The following is a 23686-nucleotide window of genomic DNA, read 5'->3' on the forward strand; positions in this document are numbered from 1 at the left end:
TTCTTAACGTATATCTATATCCGGGACAGCACTCGTGTCCAGCCTGTCCAAATACGTTCCAAGGTTGGTGGTCATGGGAGAGTAGTGTGGCCACTCCTCTATTGGCATTGATAAATAAACTCAATGTTGGAGGCTGGAAGGTATTGGAAGGCTGATCGAAGAGAACTACCAGGACCTTTTTGTCCTCTAGCCTAGGTCATACTGAAAGCGAATATTTACGAATGACTATTGCGCCAGGCGTGACACGAGTATGGCCCTGGCCGAAGCGAATATCAACTGACGAACATTGGATCAGGCTTAGCCAACGTGTAGCCAGACTCTGCCGCTGATGCTTCATTGTAGCAGAGTTCAACTTTGCCAGTAAATAACTTGCAAATACTTTTTGGATCAAACTGGATACGAGTGTGGTTCTAGCTTTGCACATATCCTGATATAAACTAGTAGCGTTAAGGCCAGGGCCACACTCATTTCCAACCTGGTCCAAAAAGTTATTCGCAAATATTTGCATCCAATGTTTGCCTCTTCTCCCTGGTGCTGCAGCGGCATTGTCTGACTTCACGCTGACCCAATGTTCCTCGGTGAATATTTGCTTCTAGAACTCTAAAAGGATTCTAATACGCCAACGTGTTATGACTTTTGGCGTTCTTCGACCAATGTGTGACCAGATTGATAGGAAGATTGGAAAAGGTGGCTCCTTTGACCCGCGGGGGGGTTCTCTTCGACGAGCAGGGCTGGTTCTGGGCATTTTTCAGTGGTAAGCGAATATTATTTTAGGAGTAAAAAATCGACCGTCCCTTTCAATTGGCGCCCTAAAAATCGGCCCCTCTTCAATTGACGCCGCCCGCGGCCACGCCGTTGACAGAAATTCAACATCCAGCCCTTTCGACAAGCCTCCAAAACGCCTTGACAACACTGAACGGTCATTATTTATAGTGGAGCGGTCATAGGTTGCCCATGACCAACTCCAAAACGTATTGGGCCATGCTGTATAAGAATGTGGCGTCGGCTGAAGAGAACGATCAGGACCTTCCAGCTCCTATCCCAAGTCGAAGGAACCGCCTCCATTAGATTTCAGCTGTTCTAAAATTTGTTGTCCCTGAACTTCTTGTTCGGAAACTATTCAAAGATATGCTGCTGCGCGGGTTATGGCCCTGACCTCAGCTCCTGAAATATGAAGAGGGGTAGCCCCCTTCTCTTTAATGAACTGGCTGCTGTCTCGGGAACGTGCTTATTTGTGAAGTTCGTAGCGACCATGTGCATTTTTGTGTTTTACGAGTGGTTTGCTTAAGTTTTATTCGGAATTTTTCAGATATTTGTTATGGGAGGGGGAAATATTTTTGTTAAATACTAAGCTGTTACCCACGGCTTCGCTCGTTTGGATTTGGCATTCTGAGAATTACTCGGCGATCATCCCCCATTTAACATTTGAACACCTGATGACCCCTCCCTTGGGGGGGAGAAGGGATTAACTTTCAGAATTTCCGTCTTAGTGGGCATTTCCCGTCCGATGTAACGACCGCCGAATATAACGTCCGTTTTCGAAGGAAAGATGAGGGTCGTTATAACAAGTGTCGACTGTATTGGTTCGCGGAAAATTCACCGCTAAGAAAATTCACCGACAACAGTGCGACGTGAGTGAGAAATGACCGAATGAGTCAGTAAATGATACAGTAGTTAATGAGTGACAGAGGGTGACCTAGTTTGGGAGTGAGTGAACTAGTGATTGAGTGTATAACAGAGTGGGCAACATAGTGAGTGACTGACATAGTCGTGAATGACATTGAGTTAGTGGCCTAGGGAACGAGTGATATAATAAGCGGCTTAGTGAGAGATATATTATACATGTATACAAAGTGAGTGACCCTACCAGTGACTGATAGAATTGGGCTACCTAATAATGGAATGACCTTGTGAGTGTGCTAGCTCTAGTGACAGGCCGGATTCACTCATTTACTTGATCACTTGCTCATTCGTTCATTTACTCATGTCAGAGCTAATGTCCGTGAACTGCTTATCGGTAAATTTTCCCAGCGACGAATTTTCCATTCGGTGAATTGTCTGTGAATTGCTTTCGCTGAGTTTTCCGGAAACTATATTTAGGGTGGCCCTTTTAATCCGTATTTTACGGGATATTTCCGCAATTTTTTGTTCATCGCGACTTTGAGAAAAAACGGTTCAGTTTACGGAAAACTTTGAATTTTTGAAATCGGGTATTGAGGTTATTTTCATGACTTACAAGCTCACGCCTTTTTGGAACTTTATTTCTTGCCTGTGGCTGGCAACTTTCTTTCCCTTTTTTGAAATTTTTTTTTTTTTGCTGTAATTGGAAAGTTTACTTCCATTTTTACATTTTCGCGAAGAGTGGTGACACATCTCGTACGGACTCCAATTTCCCGTATTTTTCGTGAAGGAAATATGGTCAGCCTAGGCTTTTATAGAGTTTCGTGTATTCATAATTTTCTGCCGAAACACATTTCGCCCGCGGGCAGGAAGTTGTGCAGAACCACCGAATACAATGTTGAGATGAATTTTTAAAAAGAAAGTTTATATATATACTGTAGTCTCTGCAAACAAAAGAGTGGCATAATGTTTAAATTTGTTTTTACCTCGAAAGTGGGAGATGAACCCCTTCCTTACGCGGACCGCTTGAGTGATCTGTAAATGAGCCACAGACCACTTCAATGAGTTGGGAAATATGCCACGCAAGTGATGTTACCATGCAAGTACTACACGTTACTCTTGAAAACTTTTTTCTAACTTGAAGTATGCCGCCGGATCACAACGGCTCGCCAGTAAAATGCAATTACCCAAGCACCCTGCACATGAAAACAGGGATACCGACACTCTTTTTACTGAAAATGTTCCGTGTTATCTTTGTTGAATTTTCATTGTTTTCTGAAATAAAAGGTGGAGATTATTTTTGGCATGGTGATAATTATTTCTTTGCCTTGTTTTCAAATTGTCCAAATTGCTGTGGGTGCTCAAGCACCCACGGAAATTTGTGGAGCTTGTCTGAGCACCCCCAGAATTGATTCGAAAAATCGAAATTTCCTACATGTAACACGACGAGCATCTTAAAGTTCAAAAAACATCCGACGACGCTGCTTCGCCGTCAGAAAATACGGAAATTATCCACGGATTTTAGATGAGACGGGCTGCCCTAATGTGACCCGTATTTACCGGAACATTCGTAATCCCGACTTTATTCCTTCACAAAATGTCTCGTATGTTCCAATATTTTCAACGAATTCTTTTTGAAATTTTATCCTTCATCGAAATTAAAGATAAAAGTTAGTAAATAACTTATGAATTATAACTGTCTAAAAAATATGAATATTCATCTCGCATGCTGTTGATGTTTATCTTATGAACTGCATTTCTAAACGCTGTAGTAGTAGTAGTGTTTGGTGTGTTTCTGGAGTGGTCCGGTTTTTTTTTTCTTTGTGCGAACACACTACTACTCACTGCTTTGCAATAGCGCTTAATTTTTCTCCTCCTATTAATTTTTGCTATTTTCAGCAATGATTGACAGTTTTGCCTTTGTTTGGAAACTGAATCCTACATTCCCCTATTTTTTTAGGTGACCATACATCCCGTATTTGCCAGGACATATCCGCATTGTCACGTGATTTCTGCCTATCCCGACTATTTTGTAAAGCTTGTTGTAATTTTTATTGATTGAAATCATTGATTGAATATATTTTTCGACTAATATATTATACTTACAACTTACGAAAATATTCTCGCATCTATTTGCCATAAAAAACGTTTCATTCCTTGGGAATTTTAATTCCCCTGCAATTTGCAGTAACACTTCATTTCCCGTCATTGGTAATTTTTCAGTGATTTATGCAATAGTTAGCTTGATTTGGGCATTTTTATTTTATTTTTTTTTTTGCGTTGCCCCGTATTTGGAATTCCAGTTTTCCACATTTCCCTAAAGAAAATATGGTAAACTCCAAGTTTAGTGATTGTTAGCAGTTTCTCTCGTATTGATGTCATAAGAAAGCAAAATTGCCAGTTATGACTGAAAATTTGCTGAATAGCGGGAAAGTGTTACTGCAAATCACAATTCATGAAATGAACTTGGAACATGTGTGATTAAAATTTTTTTGTTACTGCCACAAAGCCCAGCATCGGCCAGTTCACCCAGGCAATGTCCGAATTTCGGGCCTTCGCCGCAGTGGCATCGGAGCTGTGGGTGCTTGAATGGAAAATTTGTGGAGCTTGTCTGAGGCCCTCCCCCTCTCTCCAGAATTGATTCGAAAATCAAAATTTCCCACATGAAACGCGACGAGTACCTAAAAGTTCGAAAAACTTCCGAAGACGCTGTTTCGCAGTCGGCCTGTATATCAATCTGATTCGCTGTCATCACCAAGTTGGCGTATATTTTGTGTGGTAATTATGACCATTCACAAGGCCGTAGCGAGAGGGGCGACTTACGGGTCTGGTCCCCCCCCCCCGAAATGTGAGAAAATGACCGAGAAAAGGGAGAACAATAGATTTAGCCATCTGTCCCCCCCCCCCGAACAAAATTTCTGGCTACGGGCCTGACAATAAGTATGGCTAGTCGTGGCAACCCTAATGATCAAAGGGCCAGCAAGTTCTTTTGTTTTAGCAATGATATATATAGCCATAATTATTATATAAAAAGTCAGGATCATTTTAAATAAATTTCGGTAAATTGAAATTCCATGGGCTACTTGTACGAAAAAAAACCCCGGGTTAAATGGTCACTCTATATTTGTAGTTCAAAAATTGTTTATGCATGGATACACAACCTCTGGCCAACACCACACTTAAGATATACTTCTAGTGGGGTATTGCGCTCCGGCCCGCCGGGGGGGATCCATTCCTGCACAATTGTTCCGGTAAAAATGTATCAATGTGCACATGATAAATATCTAGTCTGACGACATATTTCCTTCTTCATAAAAATACGGAACATCGCTAAAAAGATTGTCAGCCACTTACAAGTAGTTGTGAGAAATAGTAATTTTAACCATCGTAAAATAACCCTTTAAGTGGTTTTTAAAATTTTTGTGATCCGAATTATAACTGGGACATTGGTTTTTTTAACATGAGTTTATTTCCAGAGATATTTCGGGGTGACCGAAATGAAGCAGATCAAATTTGGCGAGATATCTCGGGATTGCCGCTGCAAGGGTTAAAGCCGAAAAATCTGGGAAGGCAAGTGAAAATTGACAGTTGGAGACAAAAAATTGTCAAATTCTAGTAGTGTTGCCATTTACAGCCCAAAAAACTCGTCAAAGGAACGTGCAGTTGTCAACAGTACAGCCAAAAAAAATTTAAAGACAAATTATGCTGAAAATTCGCCAGTTGCGGGAAATTCAGGGCTTCAAGACTCAGGCTAAATGTAATTTATCCAAACAACGCACGTTTGGCAAATAGTATGCGAGAGTAATAATTGAGTCATAAGTTGGCTGACTATATTTTCTCGAGCGAAATACGGGAAATTGGGATTTCAAATACGGGAAAATACAGGATATCGCGAAGTATAAACAAAGTTGCCAAATATTCCTGAAATTACGGAAAAATCTCAATGGCTGGCATTTAAGCATTACTGAAAACTGCAATGAATTCCAAGAAATAAAAACGTGCACCAAGACAAATGTGGGAGAATAATATTCTTATTTATAGTTGTAATTATCACATAATTTGTTAGTTTAAAAGTAATTTCAATCTTTGACTTCAATAAAGAATAAAAATTTAGGTAGACTTCGTGCAATAAAACAGGTACAGTCCCGGAAAATACGGGACGTATGGTCACCCCGGCTATAAGTATCGTGCAATGTATACTTGATAGAAATAAAGATTCTTGGTTGGAAAATTCAAGGAATTTTTGTTGAAAATAGAACAAGAAAAAACGGGACATTTTTTTTTTTGATAAAAAAATTCCGACGGCCAAAATGATGAAATCCCATAAAATACTCATAATACCCGTAAAATAGTCACCGTATAAAAGTTTCTGGCCGAAGGCTGATATACCCACTGAGTTATAAAGCCCGGTTCTCCTAAGAGCAGGTTTTCTGTGCCGCGTGCAACGTGAATCGCCCAGCGCGACACGCCGTCCACTCATAAGAAAAGCAGCATGACTGTTTTCCTACAGAGCGCAATACGCCTCACGGCAACGCTTTACGTCGGGCATGATTGGCCGACTGCCTCTGGAGGAGTCAAATGCGTCGTGCGGATATAGACTTGAAAGTCTGGGAGGGGCACGATGATTGCTGGGGATGATGCCAATTCATATATACGCAAATACACTAGATCAGTTGGCTTTACCTTTGACGCTGGGGGGGGGGGGGCGCATGGCTCCCCTGTATCTCCACATATGGTCGCGCGTTTCACCAATCTTCCCTTCATTTTTGTTGTTTCCTTTCCCTTCTTTTCAAACCGGAGCATGCAGACGAGACGAGAGTAGCTGATGCCAGTGCCATATACTATAATATAGCCGCCCTGATCTGATGCGCCAATTTAGGAAAACGCGTAACGGGATTGTGTAAGACGTTTCTACCGACGCGAAATGATCCAGTTCGGTTCACGCTGCTCAAAAAACATATTTCTAGGAGCAGGTTTTCTGTGCTGTGCGCAACGTAAATCGCCCAGCGTGACACGCCGTCCACTCGTTTATAGGAAAAGCGATACGACTGTTTTCATACAGAGCGCAAGCGCTTTACGTCGAGCGTGATTCATAGGCGGAGATAGACTTGCAAGTCTGGGGGGGGGGGGGGTACGGTCATTATTGCTGGGGGGCAAGATGTCAATTCGTATATACATTAGATCAGTCGACTCCACCTTTGACGCGGGGGAGGGGGGCGGCGGCAATGCTTCCCCACGTCCCCCCGTATCTCCGCCCATGGCGTGATTGAACTGCTCCTGGAGGGGTCAAATACGTCGTGCGTTTCACCGATCTCCATTTTTTTCCCCTCTTCCTTTCAAACGCAGACGACAATAGTTCATGTCAACGCCATATACTATATTATAGCCGTCCTGAGCTGATGCACCACGCTAGGGAAACACAAACGCGTAGCGTGATTATATAACGTTTCTGCCAACGGGCCACGGTTCAATTCGGTTCACGCGACGCAAAAAATCTAAATCCTAGGAAAACCCGGCTTTAATAAACTTCAATAATAAACTTTAATTAATAATAAACGGTCAGTGGATATACCTCCGCGTCGCATCCATGCCATAGTCAAAAATAGCAGACGAAAAGTCCAGGTGCTAAGCCCGTGGAGTCGCTACAGTCCAAAACTGAAACCGTTGTTTGTTATTATTCCCGCGTGCTTTCAAACAAAGCGAAACTTGTTTCCATTGTATGCAGATCATCTCAACAATGGTGTAAATTCAATTGGGCGTTCATTTCTGATTGTTTACAGGTTCTAGTGTTTGTTTACATCTTACTCCATCTGGTGTGGTGTTTATTTTCTGACAGGTTCGTAATTATTTGATTTCAAGAGTATAGTAATCCATTGTTATAAATTTACCATTGATGAATGTTCAGTGTCGTCTTAACGCATTTGGCAAGGCCTGGGGACCTCGAGAGAAGAGCCGCCCCCCCCCCCACAAAGAGATCTGGTTGGAATTTTTGGGGTTAAGCATGTAAATTCGCCAGTTAGGGCCCCAGAAAAATCGCTTGGCCCCGAGGGCCATGGGTGTAGATACGGGGGGGGGGGGCTCATCAAAGGTGGAGTAGACTTAATATAGATGAATTGACATCTTGCTCCCCCCCCCCCCCAACAATAATGGCTGTTCCCCCCAGACTTCCAAGTCTATCACCGTCTATCCCCATCATGCTCTTTCCAATCCATGCCATGAGCATCGTCTAAATTTCTTGGCTCTGAATGTTTGGATGGGAAACAATTCATTGAGTGGCGTAACACACCAAGAACCATGTAATGCCCAGCTCGCGAGGGCTTTGCTTTGGATATGGGAAGCATAGCCTTTAAAGGGATGGACTAAATAGATTGCTAGCATGGAGATCCAGTATCAAATATATATTCAGTACTATATACTTTGTTTTTGATGGATTTATTGGGGGGGGGGTGTGGTTAGGGACCTTTTTATACCATATATAGGGTCTTCAAGATCCCTGTATCGTAACCAGAAATCATATGAAAATTACGGAAATGTAATATGTTCTGATGATGGGAATATTCCATAATCAGATTAACGGCAATTGGTTACATATCCAAGTGAAGTATAAACATGGTTACGATGGAAACTTTGCTTTAAGATTAATAATTTTTGTGTCTTATTAGCAATCGCTTATTAGATTAGATTTTGAACATATTGGCACAAGGACCAATTTAATCAAAACAATGACAAAATCGCTTATTATCTATACCGTTTAGCTTCTCTCTCTCTCGAAACATCTTTACACAGCCCCTTCGCCAGGGCTAGATCTTGAACCCTGTAAATTATGTGACTGCAGAGGGTGTCGTTTGAAGGGGGGGGGGGTGTGTGGCAATTTTTTAGGTTGTTTTTAGGGTGCATATTTATTAGAGAAAATGTTATGTGCATCTGCTTGATTGGGTTACTTATCCGCTGTGATTGGGTTGATAAGGACAGTGATGGCCTACTAGTCACTTATCTGATTTTACAAAATGTTATTTGTAGCTTACTTTCTGATAAATATTTTAGAAATGCTGTAGATTATTATTCGTGCTGATTAGGCGATAGATTTTATTCCCGATCTGTGGTTTATCTTTTTTGTCGCGAGGTTTTTAATTATGCCGAAACAGTCACTATAATTATGCTTCAAATGTTATTGGGCATACAAAAGCTTTAACAGCTGGCTGATGTGAAGATGAACATAAAGAAAATTCAACAGACCTCTTTCTATAGAGCTTGTGTGCTGCGCTGAACGGGAACAGTGTCAGAACTCTGGCCAAAGCTCAGTTGCTGACACGGCCACCAGATGGCTTATTCGAAGATGTCGCTGTCCGTTATTCATAGAATATGTACTGGTATCGATGAAAGTGGAGAGTGACATCCTTAGATAAAGTCATCTGGCGTCAGTGTCAACAATTGTGAGTTTTCGCTAGAGAATTTTGACTGTCGCTGTTGAGTGCACACAAGCTCCAAGGAGAAAGGTTAGTTTGCTTTTGTATCATAGTGTGCTGATTCGACAAGTGAGAGGATGTGGATTCAATTTCCCTCAGAAGGAATTATGGGTTTTCTTTCCCGAATTCATATTTGTATCAGCCGTTTGCTGTTCAAATCTTTGTATGAATAGCAGAGTGTAACATTTTTGATCATTGGGTGTTCCTGTTGTGTTCTTGGTAGGTGCCGGACTACTTGGTGGAAGCTGCACTATATGACAAAACACAAAACTGTTGATAGTGATTACCTGAGATTCAAATTTACTTCGATACAAAGCTTATCAGCAATTGTTCGATTAATTGATGATTACCAGATTCTTAAGGTGATGGCATATAGCCATCCATCATATATCATATTTATAATGTTAATCTCCCATTAGCATAGTTTGTTCATACAGTAGACCAGTAATGTAGCTGTTTGTTAATCCAGCGTTTTATTTGAGGGAAGTTTTCTTCAAACATAAAAGAGGAAAACATATCGCTGTATGTCTGTGCGCAGAATTTTATATTAAAATGTGCTTTTGTGTAATTGAATTTCAGTAATCCGGTTGACCCTCGTCTGATATGTATCAGGTTAGCGATAGTCTACTCTATTTTATTTATCTGTTGTACGATTTCAGATTGATATAATCATGGTGCATCAGGGACTGCCAATTTATTTTTTGTTGCCTTCGCCCTTTGATTTCATGTTCATAACATTTCAGAATGCACCCATCCTTTCTGGAACGTTTTGAAATTTCTGGGATGTGAAGCGGGAGTGTGTCCGGTCCTTCAAAGTTCGTTTTGAGACACAGCAGTGGGCCATGTTCTGGTTAGGAGGAAGTTATTTAATGTTCTCTTATTAACTCTAGTAAGAAGCGTGGGATCAGGTCTGAAAATAAAGACTTTGCGCAAAACCAATGTTGTACCGTAAATTTGGAATTCACCGGGCAATGTGTCTGAATATAGTGTAAATACATTGATAAATTTAACATAGTAGTGATGCCATGCAATTTCATTCTGATCCATTGTAAATTTACACCATCATACAATTGACAATACATTTTAATCATCATACAATTTGACAAATGTCTATCTGGTTATCTTGTGCATGCTCAGTCCTGCAAGAATTTGATCATCAGTTTGTGAGGCATCACTGTTTCATGGGGGAAAGAATACCTGCTGAAGTGTTGAATATCTGTGTGGCGATACGAATCGACACGTTTCTTGACGGGTCTTATTTTCTTTCTTTTTTGCAGTTTTGATGAACGGAATGGACACCACGGTGCCATCTCAACAGAATGGCACCCTACACAATTCAATCCAAACAGGGACATCTCCCGAAGATTCGAAGACAAACCTCATTGTAAATTATTTGCCACAGACTATGACGCAAGAAGAGATCAGAAGCCTTTTTTCTTCCATAGGGGAGGTTGAATCCTGCAAACTCATCAGGGACAAAGTCACTGGTAAGTTTTTTTCCTCTTTCTTGATTTTCATTTTTCGCGTAAAAATTGTCTTGTTCGGGTTTGTATGTGTTTGTCCAGAGCCGTAACTAGGATTTAGCAAACGTTTTGCCACCCCTGAAACTTTAAAATTTGATAATTTTGTAACTGTTCTTTGTTCCCACCTAAAATTGTTAGTTGTCCTCAGCCCCCTCTAGTTTTGGGTCCACATTTGTGTGTGGCATGGCCCTCACAACGGTGAGGCTGACAGAGTTCCAGGACAGTAATAATTTGTTGTGTTTTCTTGCTGTAAATCAGGGCTCGACAAATTGGGGGAAAAATTTAGGCCTCTGCCAAATTTCTTAGGAGCCTGGGGTGATTTTTATTTCGAAAAACTGTCCAAAATTACATTTCTTTTTAACTTTTTCGTGATGTTATATCCTTTTCCTGACACACTGTCTGGAAGTCGTAAATTTAGACTACAATTTAGCAATCACAAAGAAAATTTTAGGTGCCTATACAGATTTTTTTTTAGTCGCCATGGCAACCTGGCGCCTCCGATTTGTCAATCCCTGCTATAAATTCACTATAGAAGGGCTTGTGAAATGTAACGTTCCTGCATACGACCCAGGTTGTGATCCAGATAATTGGTGCAAAGATAAACAAATGATTGCAAAGAGATTTTTAAATTTTAACGGAATTGTTTATTAATATTTTAACAGGTTATTTAGGTTACGATTAAATAGTTAACAATGAAATAATTCTCAAATAATTGTACCAATCCACGTGAAAGTCCAAAGAGTTCCAACAGTCAAGCGCAGTCCGAATTGGCAGTTGAAGTTGGACAACGATGCTCCAACAACACAGGGTGTAACCTTGAAAGGAGCAGGCAATGTCATAATTCATTGAAAGGCTCGACATGGTGGGAAGGTACAGTGAAACTAATAGACCTGATAGTAAGAGCTATGGGGACGATGAACACCGAATGAGATAGCTGGTGACTAGAACCAAGAGCCAGGACGACAATCAATATAAACAAGGTGAAGGTAGCACATGACTAATAGCATATCGCAGTGATTATGAGAAGACGTGATGTACCAGAACCAGCCGGCAACCTGCCGATTACAACTGTAGTTAGTATTTTAATGACATACTGCCAAACAGTTAGTCATGCGACTCACCATGAGCCAATGAAGAAAACACATAGCTTGCGGTGGTAGATGAATGACGAACAAATGTGCTGTGATCACGTGCCAGATCTCCAAGTATTTGTAACTGAAAAAAAAGAAGTCTCACCACAGAGAGCAACAGGCCTACAAACAGTACAAATATACAGTCACTACACATCACTCACTTTACTTCTGAGACATAGATGGCAGCACTGAAAAATCATACACAACACTAGATACTCACTCAGACTGTTAGGTACACACACTTACAATTCCGGCACAACTCAAAAGGCAGTAAATTACCTATGGCGATAGACCTGAGTTGTGCTCGGTATTTAAAAAAAAAAAAAAAAAAAACTGAAAAAAAGAAGTGCGCCATGGCCAAGTCCAGGGACCGACCATCTCAGAAAAGACATTAGAACATGACCAATGTGAAAACAGTAGGCCTATAACAAATTTACATAACTAAACAATAACATTTACATTTTAAAGAAACTACAATACGAAATTGGCAACAAACAAAATGGTGATATGATTAAGATCGCACACTCCAGTCTATGGATAGTAAGATAATTACTTGTAAACGTGCGCACGTTGTAAAAAAAAAATTCTAGACAGCAATATTTTGCAATTTCTATAATTATACAAATTCAATTATATAACATGTTTAATAATTAAGAGATAGAGGTGGGTTTGGCAAATTACACAGGAGTTGCCAACTATTGTTACAAAAGTCTAGTTTGGAGATACTCTCAAGATCTCTGCCTAGGGACTGATGGGGGGGGGGGGGGAGGTCGCCAGTGGTGTATAAAATATGTCTTTTTTTTTTTTTTTTTGATATGATAGCTCGTTAACTCGCCACCCTGACTAGCCCTTCCGGGAATGTCCAGACGGTTTAATATTAGCTTTTTAAGAACAAGTGAACCTAAACTTAGTCACGCCAGAATTTAAGAAAGTCTCATTTCACTTGTGCAATGGTTTAAAAAATTATAAATAAAAATCAAATTGAATACTGTCAAAAACCGAAGATGAAAGGACAGGGAAAAGTTTACAGGTAGCAAAATGTGGATTTGAACCAGAGACCCACAGCTTTACAACTCATTGCATTACCAACTATGCCATTGATAGACGGTATATTGAGTCTTAGTGAAGTGTATAAAATTGAAACATTCCCTAGTTGGTGCCAATAGAGAGTAGGCCTAGTAACCTATTTTTGATAATCAGGCTCATAACATGTTGAACACTGTAGCAAGCCGCTTCTGAAATGAAAGCATCGTCTCGTTGGTAATCATCTCAAGCTTATTGGGGGAAAATAGTTTATATTCTTCCCCGGATCAAACTTGGGACCTGATGGCCACCTTCACAGGGGGTAGACGAGCATCTTGCCGCTTGGGTTGGAAGTAGGAAAGTACTGGTAGTTTTTTTGAAGGCTGGTCAACATTTGACGATGACTGCCAATGGCGGAACAGCCATACCACTTCCCCATGACTAACCTTGGAATGTATTGGGCCAGTCGTGATGCAAGTGTTGCCTTGGATTTAAATTGTTACAAAATCTGCTGGCCTTATAGATGGGCCTAGAGTTCTTTTGGAATGCCATGTCAACTAATTCGCCCGTATTTGAGCAATAGTGGGACCAGGATCGCAGTGTTGAGGGGGGGGGGGTCTGAATCTGGAGAGTCTGTGCCCATGTGTCGGACTGAGGGGAGGGAAAATTGTCTTTTAACCCCTCCTTTGACATTACTAGAAGTGGTGTCAAAATATGCTTCCATGGGGTTGTCGAAGCATCTAGTTGCCGCTCTGAGTTTGAGTCAGTATTATTGCTAGGGCTTGACATATAAAAATCTAGAATAGGCAAGTGAAATTTCTTTAGCAAGCATAGATTTTCCTCAATAGAGAGTCCAAAATGATGGCTCCCCCTCCCCCGGATTTTCTATGATTTAATGACCAATACCAACAGGACAATTTTTCAAGTGTGAGCAAATAATACTTTGGTGATTCGGGGAGGGGGGGGGGGTCTGTCCAGCTGAAATTTAGGCCAGTTTTCTGGAGCTTTCACAAGCCACTGTGGTGGTAGAGCAGTCATAGTGATGAACTCTCATTGCGAGGATCCAGGATCAAATCCCACCGTTGCCACAGTGGTGGTTGGTTTTCTGAGGGTCCTAACTTCAAGTTACGAATGTGAGCCGATCTCCTTATTAAAAAGTCTTACCACAGACAGCAACGGGCTTACAATGGTACAAATATTCAATCATCACCCATTTACTCGCTTCACTTCTTAAATAAAGATGGTAGCACTGAAAAATCAGATGCAACGCTATACTCACTGACTGTTAGGCGCATGCACACGCTTTCAGCAAAACTCAGTAGGGAAATTGCCCATGGCCATAGACCGGAGTTGTGTGCTCAGTTTGAAAGAAAGGACCCTTCACAAAAAATTGATCTGATAAACGGCCCCCCTCACAAAAATTTGGATTTGAAAACAGACCCTTCACAAAAATTTGCATGTGAAAAATGGACCCTTCACAAAAAGTTTGGATCTGAAAAACGGACACTTCACAAAAAGTTTGGATCTGAAAAACGGACACTTCACAAAATATAAATTAATGAAACCATAAACTTGGCATTTCATTTCTTTTGTGATTAACTAAATAGATTATTTTGCTTCACAAAACATTTCTTGTTTTTCATAAAATTAGACCTTTTTTTACAAAAATTTTCTTAAACAGGACCTTCCAAAAACTGTCTGGACAGACCCCTGATATTTAAAAAAAATAACCGCTATGCACTTTCCTTCAAGAGGTGCCCCCTTTCAGTTGGCATTTTCTGCGACTGCATAGTTCGCAGGATTCAAGGTCCAGCCCTATCTTCTAATATTGAACCATTATTACGAAATTAGAAACTTTTGTGTCATGGCTATATTTCAGTTTAGCAAGTTGTGTACAGAAAATTTTAGGTGCCAATAGTGATGTTTTAGTTGCCATGGTGCCTAAGATTTGTGAAGCCCTGGCTATCACAACATAACCATCACTATTTCCTTATATTTTATTTTGCCATTCCATGTGTCTTTAGAAATTCCTAACTTTCGGCCAAAGATGCATGATGAGTCTGATCTCCTTGATGGGCACCTTAGGTGGGCTTATCAAACATGTGTTCGAATCGTGTGCTGATCTCACATGTAATGTTGATGGGATGATGAGTTACGAGACAAGATGCAAAATATCTATTTTGGCACACCAAAGAGATGTTTGAGGTCTCTTGAGTCACGTTTGAGCTCGCCACTAGTATTTTCTTTTTACTCAGTGGTAGCTTTATGCCTAAAATTTAACCCCCTGTTCTACGTCCACAGTATTTAATTTACCCATCAAGCTTTATCTCATGAGATAGGGCTGTTATTTTACGTGGTGTTTATGATGAAAGCCATGCATGATGAGTTAAGGTGTTCAACACCTGATCTGACCTGACTATACAGGTTGGCCTACACTGTGTATACTCAAGCTTGTTCCAGAGTAATTTTCTAAGCTAACATGTTATATGGAAGGGATGACCAGTAACAAAATGGCTGCTCACGAGGATCCATCTTATTTCTGAACGTCAGCAAGACTCGTATCATTACATCAAATAAACACATTTCATGCCTCTCGAATTTTACATGGCAGAAAGCTGTGGTAGTGTGGCAATCAGTTTGTATGTGGATAGATATGAAACTAGTAAAGAACATTGTATGCAAAGCAGGCAAAACATATAAATCTAGCTGCTCCGTCCTCAATTTTGCATCGCTCTTGAGCAAGCAAGATTTTGAGTAAAAACTTTAATTCACAGCAGAGTGACGGTCCTAAAAACTCTAATTACGTTATTGGCCTACAAAGAATTTGAAGACACTGTTAAACTCTATCTATTAAACTGTTTCAGCTGCCTCGGAACAGTTTAAATTTTGTTAATCAATAGGCACTTGAATACATTGTTGGGCAATTATTTAAATTTCTCCTATTACTTTTAGCATCTTGTAGGCCGGCAGGGGATGTTGCAGACTAAATTGAAACTTTCCACGAATCCTGCGGATCACCAAGTTATGACACAATATTTCCTGTTTTTAAATGGGTTTCCCCTAAATTACTGAACACTTTTATTTTTACTCTGAAATGACTTGTTTCATTGAATTTAATTTTTGTTTTCAAATGATTTCTTTCACGGATTCTAATTTTTAAAATTTTCTTTTAATTTTGGAATTTGTCCTGATGATTTGAAACTGTTTCGAATTTTTGTTAATTATGAAGTTTTCTTTTATCAATTTTTTTTATAAATTACTTTCAATAATGTTAAAATTATTAATACTGAAGAAAATAATTTCAGAATTAATTGTAATCATTTTTTTCATTAAAATTTTTCGTTGATTGTTAATTTTTTAATTATGTAAAATAATTTATTTTGTTAAGGTGTGTTTTCTGTTAAAATTTCTGTAATTATGCATACTTATTGGATGCCAAATTTCATCTCACTCACGAGATATTTGAAATAATTTCAATAAAGTAATTCTGCTTTGGGTCCCAGAATTTTTCAGGACAGTCTTTTTTAATGTATCAAATGTGCAACTTTACTATGGACTGTGGAAAGCATGGGCAGCGATACGGGGGGGGGGGGGTGCCCCACCCATGTATATATGTATAGGCATTATCATCGTGTCCCCCAGACTTCCAAGTCTCTCTCCACCTATGATTGAAAGTATCTCACAGCTTTAAATACATTGGTACAAATTTTAGTGGCCAGCATTCTTTGACAAATTCATTTTGTGATTTCATCACTTTTCTATGTGTAAAGTAGCTATTTTCGCAATGATTGGTGGGCCATGACAAAAAGCTCAGAGGGCCGCAGGTTGAAGAGTCCCCCCCCCCCCCCCCCTGTTGGTAATAAAGCATGTTTGCATAGGATTGCATGGAATTCTGCAAGGATTTTTTTATAACTCATTTGTAAGGATCTTGTATATGTATATTTTTTTAATTTGCTAGTGTTCGATTTTTTCAATTTTCAGTTCTTTGATTTTATTTTTTGTTTATAAAAAGGTTATTTTTGTTTATTAAGCACAGATTATGTAAGTTATTTCGAGTTTTCAGTTTTTTTTTCTCGTTTTTCTTTTGTTTCAGATCTCAAACATTTACCCGGGGATGTAAATAACTTGCATATTTCGGGTAAGAGACATGTCTTGTTTCCACTGCCTACACTTACAGGGGGTTCTACTGGTTGATGTTTTTTTTTCCGCTAGAGGTTCCCTAAACTATTGTCTATAAATCTTTAGCATGTTGTCGATGAAAAAATTTAGATACAATATTGGATTACTAGAGGTCTTTATTCTATAATTAAAATTATCCTTCTACATGAAATCAAAGTTCAATGAGTTTCCTTGAAATTCTAGAACATTTTTCTCAAAATGTCGGTTGTGCGGGGGGGAGAAGGAGGATATATTTTGAGCCATTGGGATATCTTCGCTTGACAAAATTTCATTGGAGATTATTAAAAGGCAACATGTGTGTAAAACTGAACAATTTTGCTGGCCTATACTAGTCTAGTATTTCAGTCTTTGATAGCAAATATTCCACAATTCAAATAAACTTGTTCTAGTGTGCATGGATTTAGACCATTTTTAATATCTGTAATGTCAATGATTCAGCGTATAATGTAATTATATAAATTAATTCACTTTAGATGGGTGACGTTGATTCTTTGGGAATGCATGAGGATTCCATTTTTAATTTTTAAAAAAATTGAAGCCATAATTTTGGTAACTCCAATTGGTTTTTATAGATAATAGTTTGGGACCTCTAGAAAGATAATCAACCTGTATTAGTCCCTATTGTGTAGAGGCATTTAAATGTTTTTTGTTTGATTTGTGTTCAGTTTTGTTCTTTTTTTTGTTGCTTGAAATTGTGTTATTCGTAGGTGCCAGTGCTATTAAAATTTTCCGGTCTGAAAAAATTTTCTTCTAATTTTTAGTACCTTCAGAGATTTTAAACGAAATTTGTGTAAACTGTGCTTTACATAAATGAAAAATCTCCAAAGAAAAATCCTCATTTCTTGCAATCCTGGCTGACCCATAAATCCTCCTGACTGATCATACAGTAGAACATGATTAATTCAAACTTTTACAAACTCCCCTTGAGTTTTCTGTATAATTTAATGTTAAAATTTCTTGTTTAGTTCAATTTTTTTTGGATAATTGAAAGTTGAAGGCAGGGGTTTCAGTTTGGAAAAAGTTTAAAAGACCAGGACTTCATTGTTTAGTAAATTGATCAAGAAAAATATAAGAACAAATAAAAGTTTGCAAATCTACTTTTTCTCTACACCTTTTTTGATAATTTTAATGCTCATTTTAACATGCGATAATGATGCTAAAGCTGCATAGACTGCGTACCACTTAATACAGATTGTTTTCTCAACCTATACATCAAGGTGTAACATTTGAAAGCTGATTTCCCCCCCCCCCCCATTAAGAATATGTAAATATCAAAGTTCAGATTGTATATATTTCCTTGATAGCATCGGAATGATAAGCAAAATTTGGGGAAACAGTTTTATAACTGATGATAAAGAACTGTTTCCGTAAATCAGGCTTTGAACATGGCCAAAAAATTCTGTAGCGATGCTGATTCTGGAACAGTGGAATTATGTAGCAGTCAAGATCAGTTAAATTGCAATTGTAAATTACTGAAATTTGAGAAAAAGTTTCATAACTTGTAAAATTTTCACAATTGGTAATTTTTATCCTATGTGAAAGGTGATTAATTTGCAATTGGTAATCATTTTATGGATCCGGGATAGATCAATTATAAAAAATTCAAATTATCCAATTAAACTTTTTCCAGTGACTTTAGACTGAATTAACCAAGTTCGGATGTATTTCCTGTAGAACAGGGTTTAAACTACGGTCACATTTTTTTCAAAATGTGAAAGGAAATCTTAGAATGCAAAAGAAGTAGTAGCCACTTTAGCAAAAATGCGTACAGGAGGTACGAAACAAGAAGACATCCAACTATAAATCATTAACATTGTAGCATTTCGCTAAAGGAATTTTTTATCTAGCTTAAACCCTGCTGTAGAAAAATATGGACAATTTGTATTATAAATACAAGAAATTTTCAAAAGTAAGCAGTGTTGCTAAGCATTGTCAAAATCACCAAAAAAAAAAAAAAAAAACATTGCCAATGACAAGAAATGGAGTGCTTATATAAATCATAGTGGATCAAAATGGATTATACGAATAAAATGTTTGACATGGTGAAATATGCGAGGTAGATGTTATCGTATAGGGTCATTCAAGTATTAGGTCAGCTTCAATGGGGGAGTTTCTGATTTGCTGACTTTTGATGATGAGTGGGGTTGGGTAATGTTTACGTCATGAACCACTCTTTATGAAAATATGAAATATTCTTAATGGAATCTTACTGTGCCCCAAAAACGAGAAAGACCTTTCGATAGTTTTTGGGCACCTGAACTAACATTCCCCCTATTGATAAGTGCCCTACACAGCTACTTTAGTGATCTCTAAATGTTTCGTGGATCCAAGTGATCTGGAAATGTGTCCGGGCCTCTTAAGTACTCTGGAACTGTCGCACATCACTCAAGTGATCCGTAATTATTCTGTGGATCACTTAAGTAATCTCTGAATTGGCCGCTGGTAACTTCAGTGAGACGTAGAACTGCTCTGGGAGCCACTTAAGTGTTCTGGAACTGTATCGCAGGTCACTTAAGCGATCTGTAAATGTGCCGCATAGTTCGTTTTTATAAAATTATGTTTGAGAGGGAGCAAGCCACATCAGATAACCCCTAGAGCCACATTTGGTCTGCTGGTCAAGGGTTCACCATATATAGCTTAGTGGGTGGGTCGCAATGAATTTCTTAGATAAATTTTGAGTTCTTAGCCTTCAAATAGCATTGAAATTAACATATATTTATATACCTAAAGGTATTTCCTTCCGAAATTTTAATCCTTTTAAAAAAAATAATTTTTGCATAAAAAAATTTTGATCGTGATAGGGGGCACGAGCCTCCTATGCCTCCCTTTCTCCACGTTCATGTCTGATCCCACCAATATGCGTTAGGATTCAGGGGGCAGAGTTGATGGAATTTTGCTGATATTGGGGGTCAAAAATGGCTAAAACTTTTCTGACATAATACTTGAACGGCCCCCCCTTATGTTGGCAAAAACAACCTGATTCATTGATTTCGTTTAAGCGCATTAAAAATTCTAGTGAGCTTCATTGTGAATACAGGACAGCCAAAATTATAGGAAAATACCGGAATGTTCTAGAAAATTGAGAGAGGAGTCATATGGTGACACCATGCAATTACCAATTCTCCCTTGTATATTTGTATGACATGTTTTCTTCAGCAGCAAATTATTTTTTGCTATGTGTGATAAAACTATAGATCTTTCAAGTCTGGGAATTGGCACCTATGCATTGTTTGATGGATGATAACCAGATCATCGCAGCAGAGATTGATCATTATTTTTTTATTTTTTTACTTTCATTGTTATATTTTAGATATTTTGTAATCAATACTTTTGCACTTTGAGTAAATAGGCCTATAAGATTGCTAACTTACACAGTGATGTATTGACTTGAATTGCAAGTAACCAAATTAACAAGCACACAATCATAAATTATCTGTTTTAAATTGCAAGCAATTATGTAGTGTTTGGTCAGAGCATGATATCTCCAAAAAAAAAAGGCTTTTTGATCTAAGTAAGTAACCAATCCTTTTATTGGGAGGAATTATTCTAATATTGGGGGGGGGCGACTTCAAAATTACTTGTATTGGAGAAAAATTGGTTCCGGAATGTGTTAGTTCCTATCAGCAGGGTATTAGCTGAATTTAGCAAGATCGACTGTATTGTGAGAATAGTTCAAGCATGAAATCTTCCCAGCAACGGAATTGTCGTTTGTGTGAGAATATGAAAGAATATGTAGCCAAGAAAAATAGTTACATTATCGAATGATACTTCAAGATTGGTAAACTTTGCTGTGTTTGCTCCCTGGAGTTTCCAGTTTGATACAACCAGTTGACCAGGCGTTTGTTAGCTTTGAAGAACTTTAGCCTTTTGCAGAAGTATTCATTCCCTTCTAAAGTAAATCTTTCCCTATGTAAAATTATTATAACCCCCTTGCCTTGTTTCAGTTAAGATTCTATACTGTATTGCGTTGAAGATTTTTCTATTTATACCATATACTTATTGGTGTCCTATACTTTGGTATATCATGTAAACAAACAGTAAGCTTAAATTTATGCGTTATAAAAAGCTAATCTACCTCGTCCTTTTGTATAGGCCTTGGGCCAACAATATTACATAAATAAATAAAACTAAGAACAAAAAATTTGATACCAATAGAAAATAGCTTAAATAAAGAATTGCTTAAAAAAAATTGAGAAATATCTTTGTTTTTCTAGTTATTTAGTAAGATATTTTTCCTTTTGATACCTTCAGACCTGAAGGTATCAAAAAAAGTAAGTCCATTCTGCTGAGGGAAAGCCATTTTTAAAAGGGAAAAATTGGTTGTGTGACAGCTGCTGAAGAGATTATATTTTTTTCCCCTATCTTTGTAATGTACCTTCAATTACTCCCTTTTCCCAGAGGGCCCTGCCCTTCATTCCTGTCCCTTTACAACAGTACAGTAGTTAGTTTCATTCCTCCACCACCACCACAAAAGGCTGAGAACAGATGTGACTTGCAGGGACCCATTGTTGAGATGCAGCCAGACGCAGTCGTTACTTTGTCAACACGCGCACTTTGATTACAGGGTTCCCCCACGTGTATATAATATCGCGAACAACGTACTTACTATGTATACGGTTTTTTCTGTGTGTGTGTGTGTGGGGGGGGGGGGAAGCGGCGCAGCAGCAACAACCGTTGTGATAAGCTTTGAACCACATGCATGTAATGCCCCCCCCCCCCCTTTTCAGTTGGCCGTTGATTCCACGTTGATAAAAAAATATGGTCTGAAGAGGGATTTTGGATATTAGGTCATAACGGGTTATGACTTTTTACCCCGCTTTCAGCGTTTTTTTTAAATGTGTATTCAGTTTACCTATGAAGATAATGTAAAGAAAATTTTGAATTTTTTTTTCTGTCCCAATTTTATTATAGCATTGGTGAATATTCGGGTGAGAAAGGGTCTGAAGTTTTTTTAATGTGTTGGGCTACCCCGAATCGAAAACTTCCTGAATTACACGAAGGCGGAGCAACTTATGACAAGATTATATTAGAATTAACGTTTTTTTGTTTCATTTGTTAACTTTTAAAGTTAGGATCCTACGAGTATTAGATCGTTGAGATACCGTTACTAATATTCTTATCTTTTGATAGTAACAAAGTTCAGGGAATTTTGATACGGTTAAATTGAGTACTTAATTTTTGCAGGCAAAGATAAAACATGAGTATTCCTCTGTAACAATCTAGGGCTGAAAAAATCACGCATTGTCTTATCTCAGTGGTGCGGAAACTTTTTGAAGCGCGACCCCCTTTGCACCAAAAAAAGTTTTTAATCGGCAACCCCTACATTGGCTGACCATATGTCCTGGTTTTCCGAGACCCTCCCAATCTTTTTGCCAGTAAACGTGCTGTCCCGAAAACCCTTTTTTGGAAAGCTTGTTTCGATTAGGTGATATATTGACTTCCAAAGATATTAATTTTTTTTTTTTGAATATCATATAAATATTTACTTTGTTTTTTGATGTACTTAGTGCCCCTTATACAGGATGGAAGCGCAGCGATGTGTATGGCCCTTGATTTTCGTATACAGGGTGATTAAGAAAGAATCAACCGAGTTCAAAATGATTTTTGAAATCGACCACTAAAAGAATCGTCCGTAAAACATTTTCCCCCGTATATTCACATCTATTCTGTTTTTTCAATTTTTAAGAAATATAGGCAATTCTTAAATCGATTATCTAAGTCGTCCTGTAAAAGTACTAACTTGATATCGTCCGCCGCATGCGCACTAGAAGCCCGAATGTACAAATTTTCTTTTTATCAGCTGTTTGGATAACTTGTTTTGCTATCCAAGTTGTGCCTGGAACGCGGTTTTTGCACACGTGTTTCAATAATGCCCTATTGAAACGCGTACAAAACATTTTAGGAAAATAACTTGCATATATTGTAGTAACGTAGAGTAAACATTCAAACGTTATTTCCCACGGTTTTTTTTGCAAGGACATTGCACATTCGCGATTCTAGCACAACGGAGTCGATAATATTCATTATTGTACAAGTAGACTGTTAAAATTACATTGTCTGATACATGGTAATCAGCTCAGCTGAATAGTCATTTTTTAGTTTTGACATATTTTAAAATAAAAAATTTCTTATTTGGAAATTTTTATTTTGAAGAATTTCGTGACCCCGCTAGTTCATTGACACTACCTGCCCCCCCCCCATGGGGTCGCGACCCACGGTTTGCGCACCACTGGCCTATCTAACAGCGCATTTTGCTGTATTGTATAAAATACAGAATAAAAAACTACGCAACTCTGAAAAAATACACAGAAAATTCTTTGTGCAAATCGAATTTCGTATTCACCGGCAAAATAAAGATTTGAATGGCGATATTTATTGATCAATAGCCAGTTTTGTTCTATGAAAGTGATGGGACATGATGATACATCGGAAACTGTGAAGCAATACAATCGATTCCCATTTTAACGAGAATACCGTTATGTATAATCTTGTTTTATAACGAAGATTTTTCTGATCCCCTAGATCAGGTTTTTATATTGTTCCTAATCAAACTTAAGTTCCTGTTATAACGAAGTGATTTCTTCGGTCTCGGAGTTCGTTATAACGGGACCCAACTTTAGTTAGAAAAACACCAAGCCACATACGGACTTTTAAATTGGCCACCACTTAATCGTGACTTAAGGTTCAATAAAAATGCATTTAGTCTAATGTTAAACTGCTACCGCTCGATACAACTTTTTTT

The 23686-nt window shown here is 38.5% G+C and overlaps 1 protein-coding gene across 7 annotated transcripts in view; it reads left to right on the forward strand.

Moving 5' to 3' along the window:
• Nucleotides 1-23686, forward strand: part of LOC149065265 (ELAV-like protein 4) — a 139994-nt gene that overhangs the window by 72364 nt on the left and 43944 nt on the right. For 5 of the 7 annotated variants that reach the window (XM_089254250.1, XM_089254248.1, XM_089254249.1 and 2 more), the window contains 2 exons: nt 10364-10573; nt 16859-16903. In XM_089254250.1, coding sequence (XP_089110376.1) covers nt 10364-10573; nt 16859-16903 — 255 coding nt within the window. The remainder of the gene's footprint in view (nt 1-10363; nt 10574-16858; nt 16904-23686) is intronic. The other 2 variants (XM_089254251.1, XM_089254254.1) reach the window with 1 other exon arrangement.

Source organism: Pholcus phalangioides, unplaced genomic scaffold (assembly GCF_987345545.1).
Source record: "Pholcus phalangioides strain wild (caught in Gottingen) unplaced genomic scaffold, Ppha-v1.0 ptg000040l_1, whole genome shotgun sequence".
Classification (NCBI taxonomy): Eukaryota; Metazoa; Arthropoda; class Arachnida; order Araneae; family Pholcidae; genus Pholcus; species Pholcus phalangioides.